The 20,804-nt window shown below is 42.8% G+C and overlaps 1 protein-coding gene across 6 annotated transcripts in view; it reads left to right on the forward strand.

Moving 5' to 3' along the window:
• Positions 1-2,226: 2,226 nt before the first annotated feature.
• XRCC5 (X-ray repair cross complementing 5) overlaps positions 2,227-20,804 on the forward strand; it is a 96,648-nt gene continuing 78,070 nt past the window's right edge. The window contains exons 1-6 of one of the 6 annotated variants that reach the window (XM_070618238.1): positions 2,227-3,007; positions 6,378-6,491; positions 9,067-9,250; positions 10,133-10,181; positions 11,111-11,233; positions 20,589-20,780. In XM_070618238.1, coding sequence (XP_070474339.1) covers positions 2,987-3,007; positions 6,378-6,491; positions 9,067-9,250; positions 10,133-10,181; positions 11,111-11,233; positions 20,589-20,780 — 683 coding nt within the window. In that variant the 5' untranslated portion in view covers positions 2,227-2,986. The other 5 variants (XM_070618239.1, XM_070618242.1, XM_070618240.1 and 2 more) reach the window with 5 other exon arrangements.

The raw sequence follows: 20,804 nt of genomic DNA on the forward strand, positions 1-20,804 counted from the left end.
AAAATAAATCAAATTCTTTACTTTCCTTTATTTATTTTTTGGTGAGGAAGATTGGCCCTGAGCTAACATCTGTGCCAATGTTCCTCTATGTTTTGTATGTGGGACACCACCACAGCACGGCTTGATAGTGGTGTGTAGGCCCACACCTGCGAACCCCAGGATGCCCAAGCAGAGTGCACGAACTTAACCACTATGTCACTGGGCTGACCCCCTTTATTAGCCTTTATTAACTACCCTGAAGGGGATGCATCGTCCACACTACAGCATAGTTTAAAATATCCCTGTTGTTTCAGTTCTCTCTTGCTGTGAGACACCTAAAACTTAATGGCTTAATATAACAACCACTTCATTTATCTGCTCATAATTCTGTAATTTGGACAGAGCTTGGTGGAGAGGACTGGTCTGCACTCAATGTCTTTAATACTGGGGTAGCTGCCTCAGGGCTGGAGGATTTACCCCCAAGATGGCCTCACTGGCATGGCTGCCAAATTGGTGCTGGCTGTCATCTAGGTGGCCCCCGGGGCTGCTGCTGCTCACTGCTTGTGTTAGTATGCTAGGCCTGCCGTAACAAAATATCACAGAGTGGGTGTCCTAAACAAAAGAAATTTATTTTCTCACTGTTCTGGAGGCTGGAAGTCTAGGATTAGGGTGCCCACGTGGTTGGGTTAAGCATGATGAGAGCTCTCCCCTTGGGCTGCACACATTGCCCTCCTATCTGTGTATTCATATGACTCCTTCTTTGTACAAATAAGGGGGGGTGTGAGTGCTAGCTCACAAGTTCTCTGGTGTCTCTTCTTATAATGGCACTAACCCCATCACGAAGGCCCCACCCTCATGACCTCACCTAACTCTAATTACCTCCCAAAGGCCCCATCTCCAACTACCATTGCATTGGGCATCTGGGCTTTAATGTATGAATTTGGGGGGGAGGGGGGGCACAAACACTCACCCCTAACAGTGCTGCTCCATGTGGCCTGTCCACGTGGCTAGGTTGGGCTTTCATAGCATGGCAGTCTTATAGCAGTCAGTCCTCATACATGGTTGTCTGGCTTCTATCTGGCAGAAACTAAATCTGCCAGGCATTCTGAGGGCTTTGGCCCCGAACCAGTCCAGTGTCACTTCTGCCACATTTTACTGGTGAAAGCAGGTGTCAAAACCAGCCCAGATTCAAGGGGAAGGAACTACATAAGGGTGTGAATGCTGGGAGGCATGGCACATGGGGCCGCCAAAAATGACAGTGTCCTTCTCCCTTTCTTGTCCTATCCATTTCCCTCATACACCACAGTGACTCCCATGCCCCTCTCTCTGTCCAAAATGCTCCTTCTCTCCTACAAGCCGTAGCCTATCAACCTCTTGTCCTCCCTCTTTACACCCAATTCTGTATCATACAAACTCAAATGAATCTTGGACTGACAAGGAGAAACAGAACCAACAAAGCCAGAAGCCTTTTGTCGTGGAGGAAGAAGGGAGTAGCCATACATACTGTCACATTAATAATGTTTGCCCCTTCACCCTTCATTAGGGGAGCGCTTTGCCAGGGGAAGCAGTGCTTAAGGTCCTTATGCATTCTCAGCACCACAGCCGCCAAGCTGTCTGGAAGTGCATGATTCTAAAGCCTTCTATAAGATGGCTGAGATGTAGACAAGCATAGGCACTAGAATCTCTTTTATTTCTCCCAGAAAACAAATCTGTACTGGTGGGTGTGTGGGTATGAGAAAGAGAGAGGGGAAAAGGGAGAGAAAAGAGAAAGAAGGGACAGAGAGGAAGAGAAAAAAAGAGAGACTATGTACAAGATAATATCATGGATATAAAAAAATGCATGCAAATTTTCTTCACTATGGTGAGTCTCCAGTAATTCTACTGACCTGTAATACAAAAAGATATTTTAAAAATAATATTTCAGCTTTAAAAGAATTCCTTGAGTTTGAATCAAAGCTTAAAGAACCTCGTGGGTTCTATGAGCACTGTCTGAAAAGGTCTGGCTCTCCTGGCTTCAGTGTACTTAACCTTTCCACTCCTTCAAGGTCCCTCCCTCCTCATGGCTCTCCACATCTTTCCAGCTTTAGTTTCTGCTTTTCCCAGGTCCAGTTTTCAACAGGGAGAGAATCTGATTGGATGTGATATTCCAGTTAGGGCAGAGGTTTGTGGACACTTTGCAGGGTGCTGGATGTCCAGTCACCTGTCAGCCTATCTGGTGTAGAAAACAGCCGTTTCAGTGCAAGGTTCAGCTTGGGCCTGCCTCCCTCAAAGAGGCAGGGGCTGCAGGCCGGACAAGTTCCCTTGAAAGGGGGTGGTGAGAATATCAGGTACTGTGATCGAGAGCCACCACGTCTAGAAGATCTCCCTGGCTTGTCTTCTGAATTAAACCTCACCTCCTCCCTTCCAAGCTAGCGCCACTCCAAACCACTGGGAGACCCTTAGCAACGAACGCTGTTTCATGCCTCCAGCCTCTGCACATCCCATTTCCTCTGCAAAGAAGAATGCTCTTCCCACTTCTGATTGCCTGGAAAACTCCTACTCCTCCTTCAGCAGTTGGTTCTAAATCATCGCATCTGTTAAGTCTTTCATTATCTCTCTTTTTTGGAAGAAACAGACTTTTAGAGAAGTTAAGTGACTTTCCGGATTCATACTCATATTCAAGAAAATCTAACTCCAGAGCTCTGACGCAAAACGCTACAGGTGTTACTCTCAACGAGAGAAAAGGGAAGTGACTCTTTCGGGGAACCGATTCATGCTCATCTAGTTCTAGAGACCTGCGCATGTCAAAGACCGCAAACTCCTAATCAGGGCGGAATGCAGGGACTCTGCGCATGCTCAGAGCGTCGGCGCACCGTCTCCCCGCCCCAGGCCGGCTCCTTGAGAAGCGGCTCTTCCTACGACGAACCGGCTCTTCCTACGACGATCCGGCTAGTCCGCCGGAACTGAGCTGCAGCGCTGCGGGTTCCCGCCCGGAAGAGGCGGCGGCTGCGCCTGCGGGACCGGCAACATGGCACGGTGGGGGAGTAAGGTAGAAAGATCAATGGGCTTGGGCCTTGCCGGTGCCGGGGATCCGGGGGGGGGGGGGGGTGCGGAAGCAGGACTCGAGAAGTCACGGCGGTGCCTAGGAGCGAAGAGAGCGGGGAGATCATGGTGGTGGGCTGGATCAGGAGGCTGGACCGAGGGACGCGCTGTGAGAAGGGCTGGGGATTCGGAGTCCCCAGACCTGACTACGAGCCCCGCCGCCCCCCACCCTTCGCCCCCTCAGCCCTCCCGCTTCTCACTTCCCCTCACTGTCCCGCTCTGTCCCGCTCTCCAGCCCACCCCCCGACCCCACCTCCTCGTGGCTTCTGAGCCTGGGTTTTTAAAATGAATTTGAGAATGGAAGTTAGCCGTGGCTAGCACCTCCCCACAGACTTGTAAAGCTTCAGAGAGGGACTTTGAGTAAAATAATTTGAACTGTAAAGGGTCATATTATTACCTTTATAATATATATATCTCAGATTTGTGAGCCAAACGCTTTATTTTTATTTCATTTAATATTCACAACAACCCCAGCTTACGTGAGAAAACGAGGCATAAAGAAAGTGAGGTGCTTAGCCCAGGGTCACCCAGCCCATTAGTGGTGGAACCCGGATTTGTACCCAGGCTAACTGCTTTCAGAGCCCTGGAGAGTGTCTGTGTTGCTAGGAATCTATGACCCTCAGTGTCCCAGATTAGTAACAGATACTATGGTGAATTTTTTAAATGATTTTTTTCAGTATAGTTGGAGAGTGGTAGTTGTCTCTTAAGGGTCACTAGAGGGAGGTGTGTTCCAGGGAGGAGTTCATTCATCCATCCATCTGCCCATCCATCCATCTGTCCATCAGGCACTAGAGGGAGGTGTGTTCCAGGGAGTTGTTCATTCATCCATCTATGTGTCCATCCATCCATGTAGTTGTTCATTCATCCATCCGTCTGTCCGTCTGTCCATCCATCTATCTATCCAAAGACTAGGCCCCTTACTAGGCATCTGGTATATAGATAAACTAAACAAGATAGGGGTTTGAGTGACTGATCCCTAGTCCCCTCAACTGTCCGTTGGGAAATGTTGATTAAAATGATTACAAACATATGATGCTACTCACCTCCCGTTTTACTCTTCTTTCAGCTGCTGAGAACTTTGCAGCTCTTGTGGAGCAGCTGTTTATGGCAGGTGGACTTGCAGCAAAATTCTAACAGCCTGTCTTGCTTCAGTATATAAGTGAGGAGCTGCCATGCTGCCTTTCCTGGTTTTCTTACTCCTGCCAGAAAGGAACTTAAAATACTACATAGGTCATTCTTCTGCTTCCAGACAAGATGTTCCATATTGTGAAAACTTGTGATGCCATTTTTTGGGTACCTGATTGCTAGCAAAAGACCTTTAGTCCTCTGACAGAGTTTTCTGGTTTAAAATAAGTAGCTTTTATGAATGTGTATTAAATAAATGCAGCAGCATATTTTGGACTCAAGTTTTTGAGACTCTTAAAAGATTTTTATGCTCCGGGCCTTGAAACTATGGGATGAAAGTTTTATGGCTCTCAAAGGAATTTTATAGTTTATTGCTACCTTTTCTCCAGACATGCTATCTTTACTCCGGAAATCTCTTAACATTAGTGCATTACATTCAATTCTTTGTAAATTAGGGAAAAACTTAAATAGTCTTTTCTTTCCATGTGTTGGCTGAGATACAACCAAATTTAGAAATCATTTATACCTCCTGATAGGAGCTCATCTAGGTTTTTCAAACACTTCTAGGATTAGGATACCTCTGCTTCAGAAAACAGTTCTTTTATTGATCACTTCTAAATGTTATTTTTCCTCCTTATATGGAGTCAAACCAATCTCCCTGTAACTTCCATCCATTGATCCTATTATCTCTCTTGTAGACTGGTCCTTTTATAACACAGCTGTTGCATATTTGGGGGGAACTATAATGTTCTGCTAAGTCTTCTCACCTGGCTCAAATAGCCAGTTTTTTTTTTTCTACGACTGTTCCTCCCATCACATGCTCTCCAGATCCTTCTCTAACCTGCTCATTTCATGTTCGATTGTCATTAGTCTTTCTCCTAAGATGTGATGCTCAGAACTGTTCACAGTTGTCTTATGTGGTCTGATCAGTACAAAGCCCAGGTGAGACTGTCAGTGTCAAGGGAATGTTAACTCTGGAAAACAACTTAGATCTCATCTAGTCCAACAACTGCTTCCTGACCCCGTGAAGTAACAGGTTAAGTGACATGCCCGCAGACTTAGTTAATTAATAAAGATGGGACTGGATCCCAGGTCTCCAGATTGCTAATACAGTCTTTTTTCACCATAAAACCTTTCTTTTCCTTCCTTGAGTTCACTACAGCATTGATAGAACCTAAAATATTTTGGAGGATGGAGTGATAGGTGTAGGGAATGTAGTAGCTGTGTCACACTGGTGACTCATTTGACAACCCACCCTGAAGTTGCGAGTTGCTCTTAGTTCAGGTTTCCTCCAGCTCCTATTCAGTTAAAATTTGGATGCCAGATATAGAACTTTACGTGTATCCTTTTTACTTTGAGTTTATTTTCGCCTATATCCTTAGTCCCCTGCATATGTGATTGCTATCTAATCACTTGGCGTCTTTATTTATGTGGTTCCCTCTGCCTGTAACTCTCCTTGTTCACGTGATTGACTCCTCATTTTTTAAGACTCACCCAAAGATCACGTCCAGGAAGCCTATTCTGCCTCCGTACCCTTTTCCTCCTCCAGTCTTGGGCAGATGCTCCTGTTCTCTGTTCTCTTAGTGCCTACTGCATCCCTTTGTCATGGAACATTGTGCTAGTATTATTGGTTTAGCTGTCTGTGTACCCTGCTAGAATAGATTTAGCGTCTTAGTCTTCATTTTAGATCCTCAGTTTACAAACTGATTCAAACTGTTGGGGTGTATCATTTCAGTATATATAGATTGTGGCAGTCACTGATTGCCACAAAAAAGCTGTATAACAAACTACACCTCAAATCAGTGGCTAACAACAGTAGCATCTATTCTCATGCTGTGGGTCTGCAGATTAACTGTAGCTTGTGTTTTGAGCTCAGCTGGGCTGGACTTAGCTCTAGCCTGCAGGTTGTTTTCACATCTGCTCGCCATGGGTTTATTCTGGGGCTCGGGCTAAAGGAGCAGCAGCTCTCTGGAGCATGCTCCTGTCCTGGCAGATGCTTTCCAGCTTTTATAAAGTATCAAGACTATTTAAAGTTTCTCCGTAGTGAACACTTCCCCTCCCTTTATCACATATCCCTGAAATATCGGTACAGGTTCTGGGAATGAAATAAGCAAAGGACATGTCTCTTTTCTCTTTTTTCTTATGAGCATTATTAACGTTTTCTCAAATACTGTTTGGGACTTTGTTTCCAGGCAGCTGTTGTGTTGTGTATCGATGTGGGCTTTGCTATGAGTAACTCCTTTCCTGGTGAAGAATCCCCATTTGAACTAGCAAAGAAAGTGATGACCATGTTTGTGCAGCGACAGGTAAGTTTCGGATTGGCCTTGGGCATGGAGCTCATGGTTGAACTGCCTGTTGCCTCCACTTAGTAAAGCAAGAGACCAGCCTCCTTACAGTGTCCAGCCCCAGTGTTTTTGGGAATCTGAGTTTTCTTACATATACTCACATGCAAGTCCAGCTATCACTAGAGCCTGATACTTTTTCCTTCCCTCATTTTGGCTCCTCCACTGGATATGATGGTTTTTATCAGAAGTGAGGCAATGTAAAATAATATTTGAAAGTGCAGTCTCTAGAACCAGAAGGCCTGGGTTTGAGTCCTTGCTCTCCCCTGTCATTTACTATCTTGAATAAGTACTTCAACTTTTTTGTGCCTATTCCAGTTACCTTTTGCTGGTAACAAACTATCCCAAAACTTAAGTGTCTTAAATGGCATTTAAAAAAAAAATCATCTCTCATGGTTCTGTGGGATGACCAGGTGGCTCAGTTGGGTGATTCTCTCTGGAGGCCTCTTGTGCAGGTGTTTCAGATGGTGACTGGGCCTGAGTCATGTGAAGGATCAGTGGGCCATATGTCCAAGATGGCTCACTCCCGTGGTGGTTCGTTGATCCCTTCTGGTGGCTGTGAGCTCACTTGGGGCTATCCATCAGAACCCTTACATGCGGCCTCTCCGTGTTGCTTGGGATTCTCAGTGTAGTGTGTGGTTCTGAGAAGGAATATCCCAAAAGTAGATATTCTAAGAGACCTGCCTATGTGGCTTTTTATGACCTAGCTTTAGAAATCCCAGAACATCATTTCTGCTGCTTTCTGTTAGTCCAGCAAGCCACCAAGACCAGCTCACATTCAAGCTGGGGCGGGATTCGACTCACCTGTTGATTTCTGCCCCTTGTAGCTGATCTGACTGCTACTTTTGCTAAGTCCATGAAGTTCTGCTTCGTTCACTGGGCGCTGCTGCCTCCCACCTGTCATCCTAGATTTTAACAAATTCTGATGACGTGGAGTCTTAAAGTGTCAAAGAAGAAGAGAATGCCTCTAACTCCACTCTTGGTTATTATAATTTGTATTGGTTGTATTCAAGTAGCAGTGCTGTGCCCCAATGTACTATGGATTTTTTTTAAGGAGAGAAATGGTTCTTTCAGTTTTTATTTTTGGCTCTGCCCCTTCCGTGGGAGTCTAAGTGAATCCAGAAGGCTGAGAGACAAACCTGGTGCCAGGCTCATGCTGCAGTCAAAATGTTCTCCCATCTCCTGACTGAAGTTTTGTTGTTGAGCAAGATTACTTGGCCTTAGATGGATTCTTGTCCAGGAGACAGACAGAATCTAGCTGGCCCGCCCCAGCTGGTGTGCTGGACAGGTTTGAACCCCAGCACCTGGGACCTTGTCTCCACGTACAGCTGGAAATTGTAACTAGAATTGTTAACAGACTGGGGAATTTAACAGACCAAACAAGAATGGAGTAGGACAGAGTTCCACCCTCTCCTCATGCAGGGTTCTTCCCATTGATGGAAATGTGTTATAAGTAGGTAGGAACACGATTTCCTTTTCCTTTTGTGTCAGATACTATTTTTTGTTTTTATATTATATTATGAAATGTTTCATAAAGGAGGCAAATACAGGGAACAATTTAATGGAAAGCTATTTTCCTGTTATATGGCTCTACAGTCCTACAGTTATACCATATTCATTTGATTTTTTCCTTAAAAAATAAAACATTACTGATAAACTGGAAGCCCCTTGTGTATCCCTTCCCAGTCCTCTTTTTTCCTCTTCTTCCCCTTCTTTCCTCAGAATTTTCGTAGTTAGTACCATGCATATTTTATACTTTTGGATATAAGTATATTCATAAATAAGATTTAGTATTGTATGCAGCTCTCAAAAGTGTATGTAATATTATATGGCGCATATAATTCTACAACTTATTTTTTCTCAACCTTATGTTTTTGAGATTTATTCATGTTGATAAACATTGCACAGATTTGTTCATTTTTTACTGGGATAGAATATTCCATTGTGTACCTCTTCTGCAATGTGTTTTTCCATTCTCCTGTTGATGGATAGTTTGTCTCCAGTTTTGCCCTGTTCTAAACAGTGCTGAAGTGAACTTGTCTATTTTCTCCTTGTGTACATGTGCAAGAATTTCTCTATGGTCTCTATACCTGTAATACTGTAATATACTGTAAGTGAAATTGTTGGGATATAGGATATGAACCAGAACATTCTCTTTTTTAATCTCTGGAAAATTTAAACCTTAAATACTCATTCTAGAAAGACTGACTAAAGTCTCTCCAAATTATCCATAATTAGTTTTCATTGAGAATTAGAGTCTGATTTGGCTGGAGGTCGGGAAGAGTGGTAACCACCCTCCCATTTCCCCACCCTAAATTGTACTGAAATGAAGAGGGGGATCTGTAGTCAATGAAAAGTCTGTTTGGACCCTAGGGATTGTCATTGTCCCATGGGCTATCTAGCCCAATATTCTGCTGTTGACAGTAGCCCCAGGGATCTGTCATAGGGAGGCATGGTTGTCTTGCTCTCTGAAGGTTAGGCATCTGATGGCTTCCAGGTGGTACTCCATGGTTTTCAACCTTCTCACATTCTTCTTTAGGTGTTTGCTGAGAGCAAGGATGAAATCGCATTAGTCCTTTTTGGTACAGATGGCACTAAGAATGCCCTTGCTGGTGAGGATCAGTATCAGAACATCACAGTGCACAGACACCTGATGCTACCAGATTTTGACTTGCTGGAGGACATTGAAAGCAAAATCCAACCTGGTTCTCGGCAAGCTGACTGTATCCTTTTTCAGCCAGAGAAGGCTCTTAAAAATTTTCCTTTCATCTGGGGAATCATACTAGTTTGGTGAGGTTCTCTAAGAGTCCCTGCTCTGAGTATATGGACGTTTTTGGCTCTGAGCTCATGGATGTGATATGTTTTAGGATTTAATGTGAAATTAAACAGGTTGGGTTGGGTGCCTGCACTCCAGGCCCACCAGTCACTTGCCCCTTCTCTGCACCAGATACTGACGGGTTGGGAGGCATCAGAAGGGGAAGCTACCAGGGGGTATATGTGTGTGTTGGCTACGTGCGGATGGTTAGATGGTGGAAACAAAACTGTTTGGACATAGAGAAGATATTTTTAGAAGAGTCTAGCATTAGCATGCTCTGTGCTTTCCTGGACGGAGGATATTTTTGTGCCCCAAATCAGACTGATATCCAAACTGAGATTTCCAATTTCTTCCACAGGTGTCCTAATTTTAAGGGGTTACTCATTTTTCTAAACAGTTGGTACTGCCATCCCTGATTGCTGGGAGGTTCTGCCGTGCTGGGAGTGGCTTACAAATGCTACATCATGGCTCACTTCGTATTTAAGGATGGACTGTAAACATAAAAATGGGTTCTAGATACTATAAAATGGCATCATCAGTTTTGGTTAAATGAATGGAATATGTTAGATTACCTTACCTTTTGGTTTTATTTTTCCTGGTTATATGTTTCAGGATGTGTTCTTTGATACATAGCATATGTGAATATCCATTAGTGGCAAGTCCTTTTAAGTCATCACGTAGTCAGTCCGGTGTCCACAATTTCCAGCACTGTGGACTTCACTGGAAAAAACTTGCATGTTCTTGGCATAAAGGGACTGTTGGTGATATCTTCTGCCCTTAACTAGCTGAGTCCTGGATGCACTCATCGTGTGCATGGATGTGATTCAACGGGAAACTGTGTAAGTATCTCAGCTGAAGAGAGTGAGCCTCTCTGCAAAAGTTGTGTGGGTTGATGTGTTCAGTGTACTGAGTGACTGTTAACCAAGCCGCATGTTTGCGTGGCTGAAAAAACATTTGATAGAATGCAATGGTTCAGTTCAACTTCTCTTTTTAAAAGTTTAAAAAGAAGGTGGGCTGTACTTGGTGAGAATTTCTCTGGGAGCAGTGTTGGTTGGCTTATTTCAGATTCCTTCCTATTTGACTTAAGCTAATTACTAGGAATTTTTTAAAATACTAAGTGGTATGGTCCATATGTTAGTGAAATTGGATGTATAGTAACTCTGGCCAGCTTCCTAATTCATTACTTATTTAATTACTGTGCCTTTAAAATGTGTGTCTTTGAATACACACATGCACGTATCCCTTGACCGTTAGCAAAAACACTTGCCCTCAAATCTTAGGCCTAAATTTATAATATCATTTCTCAGTTCTCTGTACGTCCTCTGCAAAATCCTGCCACTAGCCTTGTGAATGGAATCAGACCAGGATGTTTGGAAAGGAAACTCTTGCAAGGCTGAAGTTGTAGTACTCTGGGGGAGTTCCTTGTTTACATTCTGCCTATGTGGAGGCTGGACAGGGGTCCTTTTTAATCATAGTGACCACATCTTTAACTGAAGTTACAGTTAGGAAACCATGGACATGGTATTTCCATAATGCTCAGAAATTTTGTCCAAGATGTTAAAAGTATGAATTATAACCAGATGATTATGTGCTTAGTAGGAACTTAGCCAAGCATCAACAATATGTGGACTTCTAGAATGTAATCACATTTGTTAACTCTGCCTGGGCTCATTCCTTTGCCTCTTTCTGCTCACTGACCAAATGCATTTGAATTCGTAGGAAATAATTCAGGAGAATGATTTCTTAATGTGATAACTCTCTCTTTTAGAGGAAAGAAGTTTGAGAAGAAGCATATTGAAGTGTTCACTGACCTCAGCAGCCCGTTCAGCAAAGATCAGCTGGATATTATAATTCATAACTTGAAGAAATCCAGTATCTCCCTGCAATTCTTGTAAGACCGTAAGAATAATGTTTGTAGATGAACCCTGTGCTCTCGTAACACTGTGAGTGGGGCCCCTGAGAGAGCACTTGGTTCCAGGGTCTTCTCTTTGTGCTCTGAGCCAGAAGCTCTCAGATGGCTGATCTCAGCACGCCTGCCCCGGTTACTCCCTGTGTTCCAGGAACCCGTCTGAGTTTTGGTGATAAAGGGATGAACATCACAGGGAAACACAGGAATTTAGCTCAGCAGCAGATGGTTTGCTCACTGTTCTTGGACTCAAAGCATTGAGGAATTAGAGGGATCTTTTGAGGACATTCTGTTCATCTCCTGCCTCCCTGAGGACTTGACCCAAACAATTACCAGATTGATGGTGTATTCCCAAACAGCTCTCGAGAATTATCTTATAGACAGATGTTTTTAGGGTAGAGAGGAATGTCGACTTGGGAATCATTTTAAACACATACATAATGCTTATTTTTAACTCTTTTTCAGATTTAAAGGATACACACACATATATAAAATATAATTTGCTTCTGTTTATTTAGGACATACACACATTTAAGGGGGAAATGTATATCATAATTTGTTGGGGAGAAAGTCCCTCTTCCCTCAATAACTTGAATTGCCCCTCCAGGCATTTGCTTTCTTTACCTTACATCCTAACAGAAAGTTCTTTTCATTGCACTAATCCTTTCTGCTGCGTCTGAAACCTGTTTTTTCGGTCCTATTTTTGCCAAAAGCAGAGTGCTGGTATGGGATGTTGAATTCTTGGTCTTCCGGGGACACTCATTTTTCAGATTGAGGGCTACAGTGAGAACCCTCCAGCTCAGAGTGGTAAGCCTTTGGTGTCTTTAAAATGTCTGCCAGGGGAGTTAAGAACCTTTCTTGCAAGTTATGTACCTCTTAAGACTAGTGAGGGGCATCTCCTTTCTGTGGAACTGTAGAAAAATAGTTCAGAATAACCCATCAATCTGGTACTTGTTAAGAGGGTACTTCAGAGAAATTGAGTGCTTTTAAAGTGATGCTTCTCTTCTTATTGAGTTGAGGTTTTCTCAGCACTTCAGAAGCCCAGCTCAGCTTCTGTTCCCTGTTCATAACCTCAGGATGCCTTTCCACGGTTGAAGCATACTGCACTTCTGTCAGTGTCATTGGAAAGAGCTACTGTTTTTTGTATTTGCAATACTGTAAAGCGTGCTGAAGAGGGAACATAGCCTTTTTTTCTCCTTGCTTGTTATTTGTCCGGTTGTATTTTTTTCTTGGGTAATATGCTTCCTGTGCTACACACCTCCAGCATGTGAAGTAGAGTTTTAGGTTTTACTGTTTGGTGTATCCCATGTGTGAGTGGTTGTTCTAGTTGGACTAAAAAAATAACAGCAGGCCAAAGAAGCAGTGCGTGGCGAGCAGGCTCGTTTTTAGTTTCTTCTTCTGACGCCTGAGAAGGTTTATTTCTGGCTAATGCAGGGCAGAAGGAACTGTTATTGTAACTTCATTTTCCAGGGTAATTTCCTGATGCTTCATTTTCATGTCATTCTTCCCTTCTTTCTGGTCGATGTTATGGAAACAGCAGGAACCTGATGCAAACCCTATGTGGCATACTCTGCTCCCTGGAAGCTCTTTAGCTGATAGGTAATACAGGACAGACAAATCAGTCAAGCTAAGAATAGGTAGAAAAAATGTAAACAGGAAGCCCTATTTTAACTGTAGCAAATAAAGTGATAGAGAAATCGCTTTAAAAATAATCATCTATGTAGGGGTGACCAACAGGTTATGGTGAGTGAACTGAAAAGATTGCTGAATTCAGTTGTTTAGGTTTCCAGAGGCAAAGTGAGGTGATGTGCTATGGTAGAAAGAACCTTGCTCTTTCAGTGAGATGACTGAGGCTCCCTCACTTATGCTGTGCCACTTTGGCCGAATTATTCCATCTCTGTAGCGTCAGTTTCTTTTTCTCTTTTTTTTTTTTTATTAATGTTATGATAGATTACAACCTTGTGAGATTTCAGTTGTACAGTTTTGTTACTCATGTTGTGGGTACACCACTTCCCCCTCTCTGCCCTCCCCCCACCCCCCCTTTTCCCTGGTAACCACCCATCAGATCTCCTTCTCAATATACTAACTTCCACCTATGAGTGGAGTCATATAGAGTTCGTCTTTCTCTGACTGGCTTATTTCGCTTAACATAATACCCTCGAGGTCCGTCCACGTTGTTGTGAATGGGCCAATTTTGTCTTTTTTTATGGCTGAGTAGTATTCCATTGTGTATATATACCACATCTTCTTTATCCAATCATCAGTTTCTGGGCATGTAGGCTGGTTCCATGTCTTGGCTATTGTAAATAATGCTGCAATGAACATAGGGGTGCAACGGACTCTTGACATTTCTGATATCAGGTTCTTAGGATAGATACCCAGTAATGGGATGGCTGGGTCGTAGGGTATTTCTATTTTTAACTTTTTGAGAAATCTCCATACTGTTTTCCATAGTGGCTGTACCAGTTTGCATTCCCACCAACAGTGTATGAGGGTTCCTTTTTCTCCACAACCTCTCCAACATTTGTCACTCTTGGTTTTGGATGTTTTTGCTAATCTAACGGGTGTAAGGTGATATCTTAGTGTAGTTTTGATTTGCATTTCCCTGATGATTAGTGATGATGAACATCTTTTCATGTGTCTATTGGCCATATTCATATCTTCTTTTGAGAAATGTCTGTTCATGTCCTCTGCCCATTTTTTGATCGGGTTGTTTGTTTTTTTGTTGCTAATCAGTGTGAGTTCTTTGTATATTATGGAGATTAACCCTTTGTCAGATAAGTGGCTTGTAAATATTTTTTCCCAATTAGTGAGCTGTTTTTTTGTTTCAATCCTGTTTTCCCTTGCCTTGAAGAAGCTCTTTAGTCTGATGAAGTCCCATTTGTTTATTCTTTCTATTGTTTCCCTCAACTGAGGAGTTACAGTGTCCGAAAAGATTCTTTTGAAACTGATGTCAAAGAGTGTACTGCCTATATTCTCTTCCAAAAGACTTATTGTCTCAGGCCTAATCTTTAGGTCTTTGATCCATTTTGAGTTTATTTTGGTGTGTGGTGAAAAAGAATGGTCAATTTTCAATCTTTTGCATGTGGCTGTCCAGTTTTCCCAGCACCATTTGTTGAAGAGACTTTCTTTTCTCCATTGTAGGCCCTCTGCTCCTTTGTCGAAGATTAGCTGTCCATAGATGTGTGGTTTTATCTCTGGGCTTTCAATTCTGTTCCATTGATCTGTGGACCTGTTTTTGTACCAGTACCATGCTGTTTTGATCACTGTAGCTTTGTAGTATGTTTTGAAATCGGGGATTGTGATTCCACCGGCTTTGTTTTTGCTCAGGATTGCTTTAGCAATTCGCGGTCTTTTGTTGCCCCATATGAATTTTAGGATTGTTTGTTCAATTTCTGTGAAGAATGTTCTTGGGATTCTGATTGGGATAGCATTGAATCTGTATATTGCTTTAGGTAGTATGGACATTTTAACTATGTTTATTCTTCCAATCCATGTGCAAGGAATGTCTTTCCATCTCTTTATGTCATCGTCAATTTCTTTCAAGAAAGTCTTGTAGTTTTCATTGTATAGATCCTTCACTTCCTTGGTTAAGTTTATCCCAAGGTATTTTATTCTTTTCGTTGCGATTGTGAATGGGATTGAGTTCTTGAGTTCTTTTTTTGTTAGTTCATTGTTAGTGTATAGAAATGCTACTGATTTATGTATGTTGATTTTATACCCTGCTACTTTGCTGTAGTTGTTGATTATTTCTAATAGTTTTTCTATGGATTCTTTGGGGTTTTCTATATATAAGATCATGTCGTCTGCAAACAGCGAGAGTTTTACTTCTTCGTTACCTATTTGGATTCCTTTTATTTCTTTTTCCTGCCGAATTGCTCTGGCCAGCACCTCCAGTACTATGTTGAATAGGAGTGGTGAAAGTGGGCACCCTTGTCTTGTTCCTGTCCTCAGAGGGATGGCTTTCAGTTTTTGTCCATTGAGTATGATGTTGGCTGTGGGTCTATCATATATGGCCTTTATTATGTTGAGGTACTTTTCTTCTATACCCATTTTACTGAGGGTTTTAATCATAAATGGGTGTTGGATCTTGTCGAATGCTTTCTCTGCATCTATTGAGATGATCATGTGGTTTTTGCTTTTCATTTTGTTGATGTAGTGTATCACGTTGATTGACTTGCCGATGTTGAACCATCCCTGTGTCCCTGGTACAAATCCCACTTGATCATGGTGTATAATCTTTTTGATGTATTGCTGTATTCAGTTTGCCAAAATTTTGTTGAGGATTTTTGCATCTATGTTCATCAGTGATATCGGCCTGTAGTTCTCCTTCTTTGTGTTGTCCTTGTCAGGTTTGGGGATCAGAGTGATGTTGGCTTCATAGAATGTGTTAGGGAGTTCTCCATCTTTCTCAATTTTCTGGAACAGTTTGAGGAGAATAGGTATTAAGTCTTCTTTGAATGTTTGTAGAATTCTCCAGAGAAGCCGTCTGGTCCTGGACTCTTATTTTTGGGGAGGTTTTTGATTACCGTTTCTATTTCCTTACTTGTGATTGGTCTATTCAGATTCTCCATTTCTTCCTGATTCAGTTTGGGGAGATTGTAGGAGTCTAGGAATTTGTCCATTTCTTCCAGGTTGTTCAATTTGTTGGCATATAGTTTTTCACAGTATTCTCTTATGATCTCTTGTATTTCATTGGTATCTGTTGTGATTTCTCCTCTGTCATTCCTAATTTTATTAATTTGCGATTTCTCTCTTCTTTTCTTGGTGAGTCTGGCTAGGGGTTTGTCAATTTTGTTAATTCTTTTGAAGAACCAACTCTTTGTTTCATTGATCCTTTCTATTGTCTTTTTTGTTTCAATATCGTTTATTTCTGCTCTTATTTTTATTATTTCCCTCCTTCTACTGACTCTGGGCTTTGTTTGTTCTTCTTTTTCTAGTTCTGTTAGGTGTCATTTGAGGTTGCTTATGTGAGCTTTTTCTTGTTTAGTGAGGTGAGCCTGTATTGCGATGAATTTCCCTCTTAGGACTGCTTTTGCTGCATCCCAAATGATTTGGTATGTCGTGTTCTCATTTTCATTAGTCTCCAGATAAAATTTGATTTCTTCTTTAATTTCTTCAATGATCCATTGTTTGTTGAGAAGCGTGTTGTTTAGTCTCCACATTTTTGCACCTTTCTCTGCTTTTGTCTTGTAGTTGATTTCTAGTTTAATAGCATTATGATCAGAAAAGATGCTTGATATTATTTCAACTCTCTTGTATTTATTGATGTTTGCTTTGGTTCCCAAAATATGGTCAATCCTTGAGAATGTTCCATGTGCACTTGAGAAGAATGTGTAACCTGCTGTTTTTGGATGAAGTGTTCTATATATATCTATTAAGTCCATCTGGTCTAATTTTTCATTTAATTCTATTATTTCCTTGTTGATTTTCTGTCTGGATGTTCTGTCCATTGGTGTTAATGGTGTGTTGAGGTCCCCTACTATTATTGTATTGTTGTTGATGTCTTCTTTTAGTTCTATTAAGAGTTGCTTTACAAATTTTGGTGCTCCTGTGTTGGGTGCGTATATATTTATAAGTGTTATGTCTTCTTGGTGGAGAGTCCCTTTTATCATTATATACTGTCCCTCTTTATCTTTCTTTATCTGTTTTGCTTTGAAATCTACCTTGTCTGATATTAGTATAGCGACACCTGCTTTCTTTTGTTCATTATTAGCTTGGAGTATTGTTCTCCATCCCTTCACTCTGAGTCTGTGTTTATCTTTGGGGCTGAGGTGTGTTTCCTGGAGGCAGCATATTGTTGGATCTTGTTCTTTGATCCCTCCTGCCACTCTGTGTCTTTTGATTGGGGAGTTCAATCCATTTACATTTAGAGTGATTATTGAGCTGTGGGGGCCTACCACTACCATTTTGTGTCTTGTTTTCCAGTTTTCTTCAATTTCCTTTGTTTCTCGTCCCATGGTTTAATCTGTTCTGATGTAGAGCTGCTACTCTGTTGTTGTCCTTCTACTTATCTCCTCTGCTCTTGGTTTTGTAGCCCCTTTCCTTTTTTTGATTTTCAGGAATGAGGGTTTTCCTGAGGATTTCCTGTAGAGGAGGTTTTGTGGCAATGAACTCCCTTAATTTTTGTTTATCTTGGAAAGTTTTTATTTCTCCATCGTATTTGAAGTATATTTTTGCTGGATAGAGAATTCTCGGCTGTAGATTTTTGTCCTTCAGATTTTTGAATATATCATTCCACTCTCTTCTAGCCTGTAAAGTTTCTGCTGAGAAATCTGCTGATAGCCTGATGGGGGTTCCTTTGTAGGTTAGTTTCTTTTGCCTGGCTGTCCTTAGTATTTTCTCCTTGTCGTTGACTTTTGCTAGCTTCACTACTATATGCCGTGGAGTTGGTCTTCTTGCATTGATAAAGTTTGGAGATCTATTGGCTTCTGTCACCTGAAGATCCATCTCTCTCACCAGATTTGGGAAGTTCTCAGCCATTGTTTCTTTGAATAGGCTTTCTGCCCCTTTCTCCTTCTCTTCTCCCTCTGGTATACCTATAATCCTTACGTTGCATCTCCTAATTGTGTCTGATAATTCTCGGAGAGTTTCTTCATTTCTTTTTAGTCTTGCTTCTCTCTCCTCCTCTGCCTGCAGCAATTCTATATTGCCATCTTCCAAATTGCTAATTCTTTCCTCCATATTATCGGCCCTACTGTTCAGAGCATCTAGATTTTTCTTAATCTCCTCTATTGTGGTCTTCATTTCCAATATTTCTGTTTGGTTCTTCTTTATCATATCAAACTCTTGTGACATAGCTCCTGAACTCGTTGAGTTGTCGGACAGAATTCTCTCTTAACTCATTGAGTATTTTAATGATGGCTGTTTTGAAGTCATCATCATTTAGGTTATGTATCTCATTTTCTTTGGGATTGTTTTCTGTGTATTTGTTACTTTCTTTCTGTTCTGGAGATTTAATGTATTTTTTCATATTGCTTGATGTTGTTGATTTGTGCCTCCGCATGGAGATAGAGTTTAGTTGCTCCTTTCACTTGTTTCAGCTGCTGCAGTGGGGGAGCAGCTGTTTATACTGCACCAACCAGGAACCCTGTCCGCAGTTGCTAACTGGGCCTGGGCCCCTCCTCGTAGCCACAGTGGTCCTTTGGATTCCCTCCTCTGCTGTGGGGGCCGTCACAGGGGGGCTTCAGGCTGCTGGTGCCTACTATTGCAGCCCACCTAGATATGCTCCCTCCTTGGGGTCTGCAACGGTGTTATGGGCTTTTCCAGCAGCCAGGGGTGGTATCACTTATATTTGTCGCTCCGTTGCTGTCGGCACCCACAAAATCTCACTTGTCCTCTATGGGTCGCAGGAGAGCTATTGGCATCTTCTACAGTCTGTGGTTAGTTCACCTAGCTATGCTGCTTTTGCCCTGGGGTCTTCCAGCCTTGTGGCTGCCGGCTGGGTGCCTTCTACTGGTGCTGTGCAGAGGCTTTCCCTAAGGCTGCTGTGAGCCTGTAGGGTTTCCCCCTAGGCTACGGAGCTGGGTCTCTGGAACTCCCCCAAGCCCCAGTCCTCTCCAAGATCTCCGGCTATCCCTAGTCCCACGGGGCGGGCAACGGCAGCTGGGGGTCGCCCCGCCCTCTGGGATTCTCTCCGGGACTCTCCCGGAGCCGTGAATGCTGGGCGTGGCCCCTCTGCTAACGGGAGACAGAGAGTTTTGTCTGCTGCCCGGGCGGAGCTCCGGCGCTTCCCCTCCAGGTCGCAGAGCCGGCCTTTGGAGCTTCCCCCAGCCCCAGTCCTCTCCGAGATCTCCGGCAATCCCTAGTCCCACGGGGCGGGCAACAGCAGCTGGGAGACCTCCGTACCCTCAGCGACTCTCTCTGGGACCCTCCGGGCGCCGCGAACACCAGGCGGGGTCTCCCTGCCAATGGCGGGAGAGACTCTCCCCGCGGGCTCAGGTGTGCAACTCCAAAGTTTCCCTCTGCGTTTAGGAGTAATTGCGGGGGCTTTAGGTAGGGTTCTGGTCACCTGTTTCCACCGTTGCTCCTCTGTTGTGTTCTCGCTCCTGCCCCAGATGTGTGTTGATCCTCTGGGGGCATCCGTTGGAAGAAAGCCGCTTGCGGGTACTAGGCTGCTTGGTCGGGGTCGGAGAGTTTTCACCTATTTCCACATCCTCCCGGAGGAAAGTCCGTCCGCCTTCCGATGTATAGTCGCGTGGGTATCTCAGATGTCCTGAGATGCTGTCTGGATATCCTTTGTCAAGTGATAAGTGTCCAAATAATTGTAGACTCGAAGAGGGAGAGACAAAGAGGACTACTCACGGCGCCATCTTGGATCTTATCCCTCGCGTCAGTTTCTTTTTAGAAAATAGAGGTAGAAATCTCTATCCTCCTAATGTATATGGATTAAATGATATTGTTTACATTCAAGCATTCATTAAGTGCCATATAGTATTATCATAAAACCTGTTTTGTTGATTTTTCAATTTGTGTATTGATTATTGAATATTCACATGACTGGTAATCCCAATCTAGTTTTAGTCTCATTTCAGTCAAACAATTGGAGTGAAACACAAAAACAAAATGGATTTTACTTATTTCTAACAATTAACTGATTTCTGAATAGAAATTCTATATCTACAGTAATAATGATAACATTATTTGAGTTTTAAGTATTTTATACACATTCTCTTATGTAATCTTTGTAATAACTTTGAGGGATCATTAATGGGTGTTTATGTATTTGTTTTTGTCTGCCTAGAATATCATCTAGCCTTTTTTAGAAAGCATTCCTTCCTAAACTTTAGCCTCAAGGCTTAGGTGAAGGCTGGCATCTCCCAGATCGGGCCCCCAGGCTCCCCCTGTTTCCTGGTTGGTGTGAATTTGAGCGTAGAGGGTCAAGCACTCAGTCCCTCTTTGGTGGGGAGTAGGCACTGTGAGCTTGAATGTGTTCAGAGGCAATGTGGAGGACGCCAGTCATAGAGGGAAGCCAGCATAAAGGCAATGAGACGAAACCTGGAGATAGAGAGTGAGGGGGTCTAATGATCCTTGTGGTGTTTGAGACTGGTCTAATTATCCTAAGGCCATGTGCAGCCCTGCCCTTTCAATTATTTGGTTATATAAGCCAATAAATTTCCCCTTCTACCAAATCAAAGCAGCTTTGGTTACTTGAAACTGATAGAATATTGGCCAAGGTAGATAAGTGCCATTTGACAGATGAGAAATTTGAAGCTCAGAGAGGTTGAGTGACATGCCCATTTTCTCATAGCTAGAGAATGACAGTCACAGGATTGGAACCCAGCTTATTATTTGTGTTCAGAGCTTATCTTCTTAACTACTGCTGATCTTTTCCTGATAGTTTGCCTTTCCCAATTGGCAAGGAAGATGGAACTGGGGACAGAGGAGATGGCAACTTGGGCTCGGACCACCATGGACTTGACTTTCCTCTAAAAGGAATTACTGAGCAGCAAAAAGAAGGTATTCGGATGGTGAAAAAGGTGATGATGTCTTTAGAAGATGAAGAGGGGCTGGATGAAATTTATTCCTTCAGGTAAGAAGTGAAAGCATTGATTAC

This window comes from Equus przewalskii, chromosome 5, assembly GCF_037783145.1.
Source record: "Equus przewalskii isolate Varuska chromosome 5, EquPr2, whole genome shotgun sequence".
Lineage (NCBI taxonomy): Eukaryota > Metazoa > Chordata > Mammalia > Perissodactyla > Equidae > Equus > Equus przewalskii.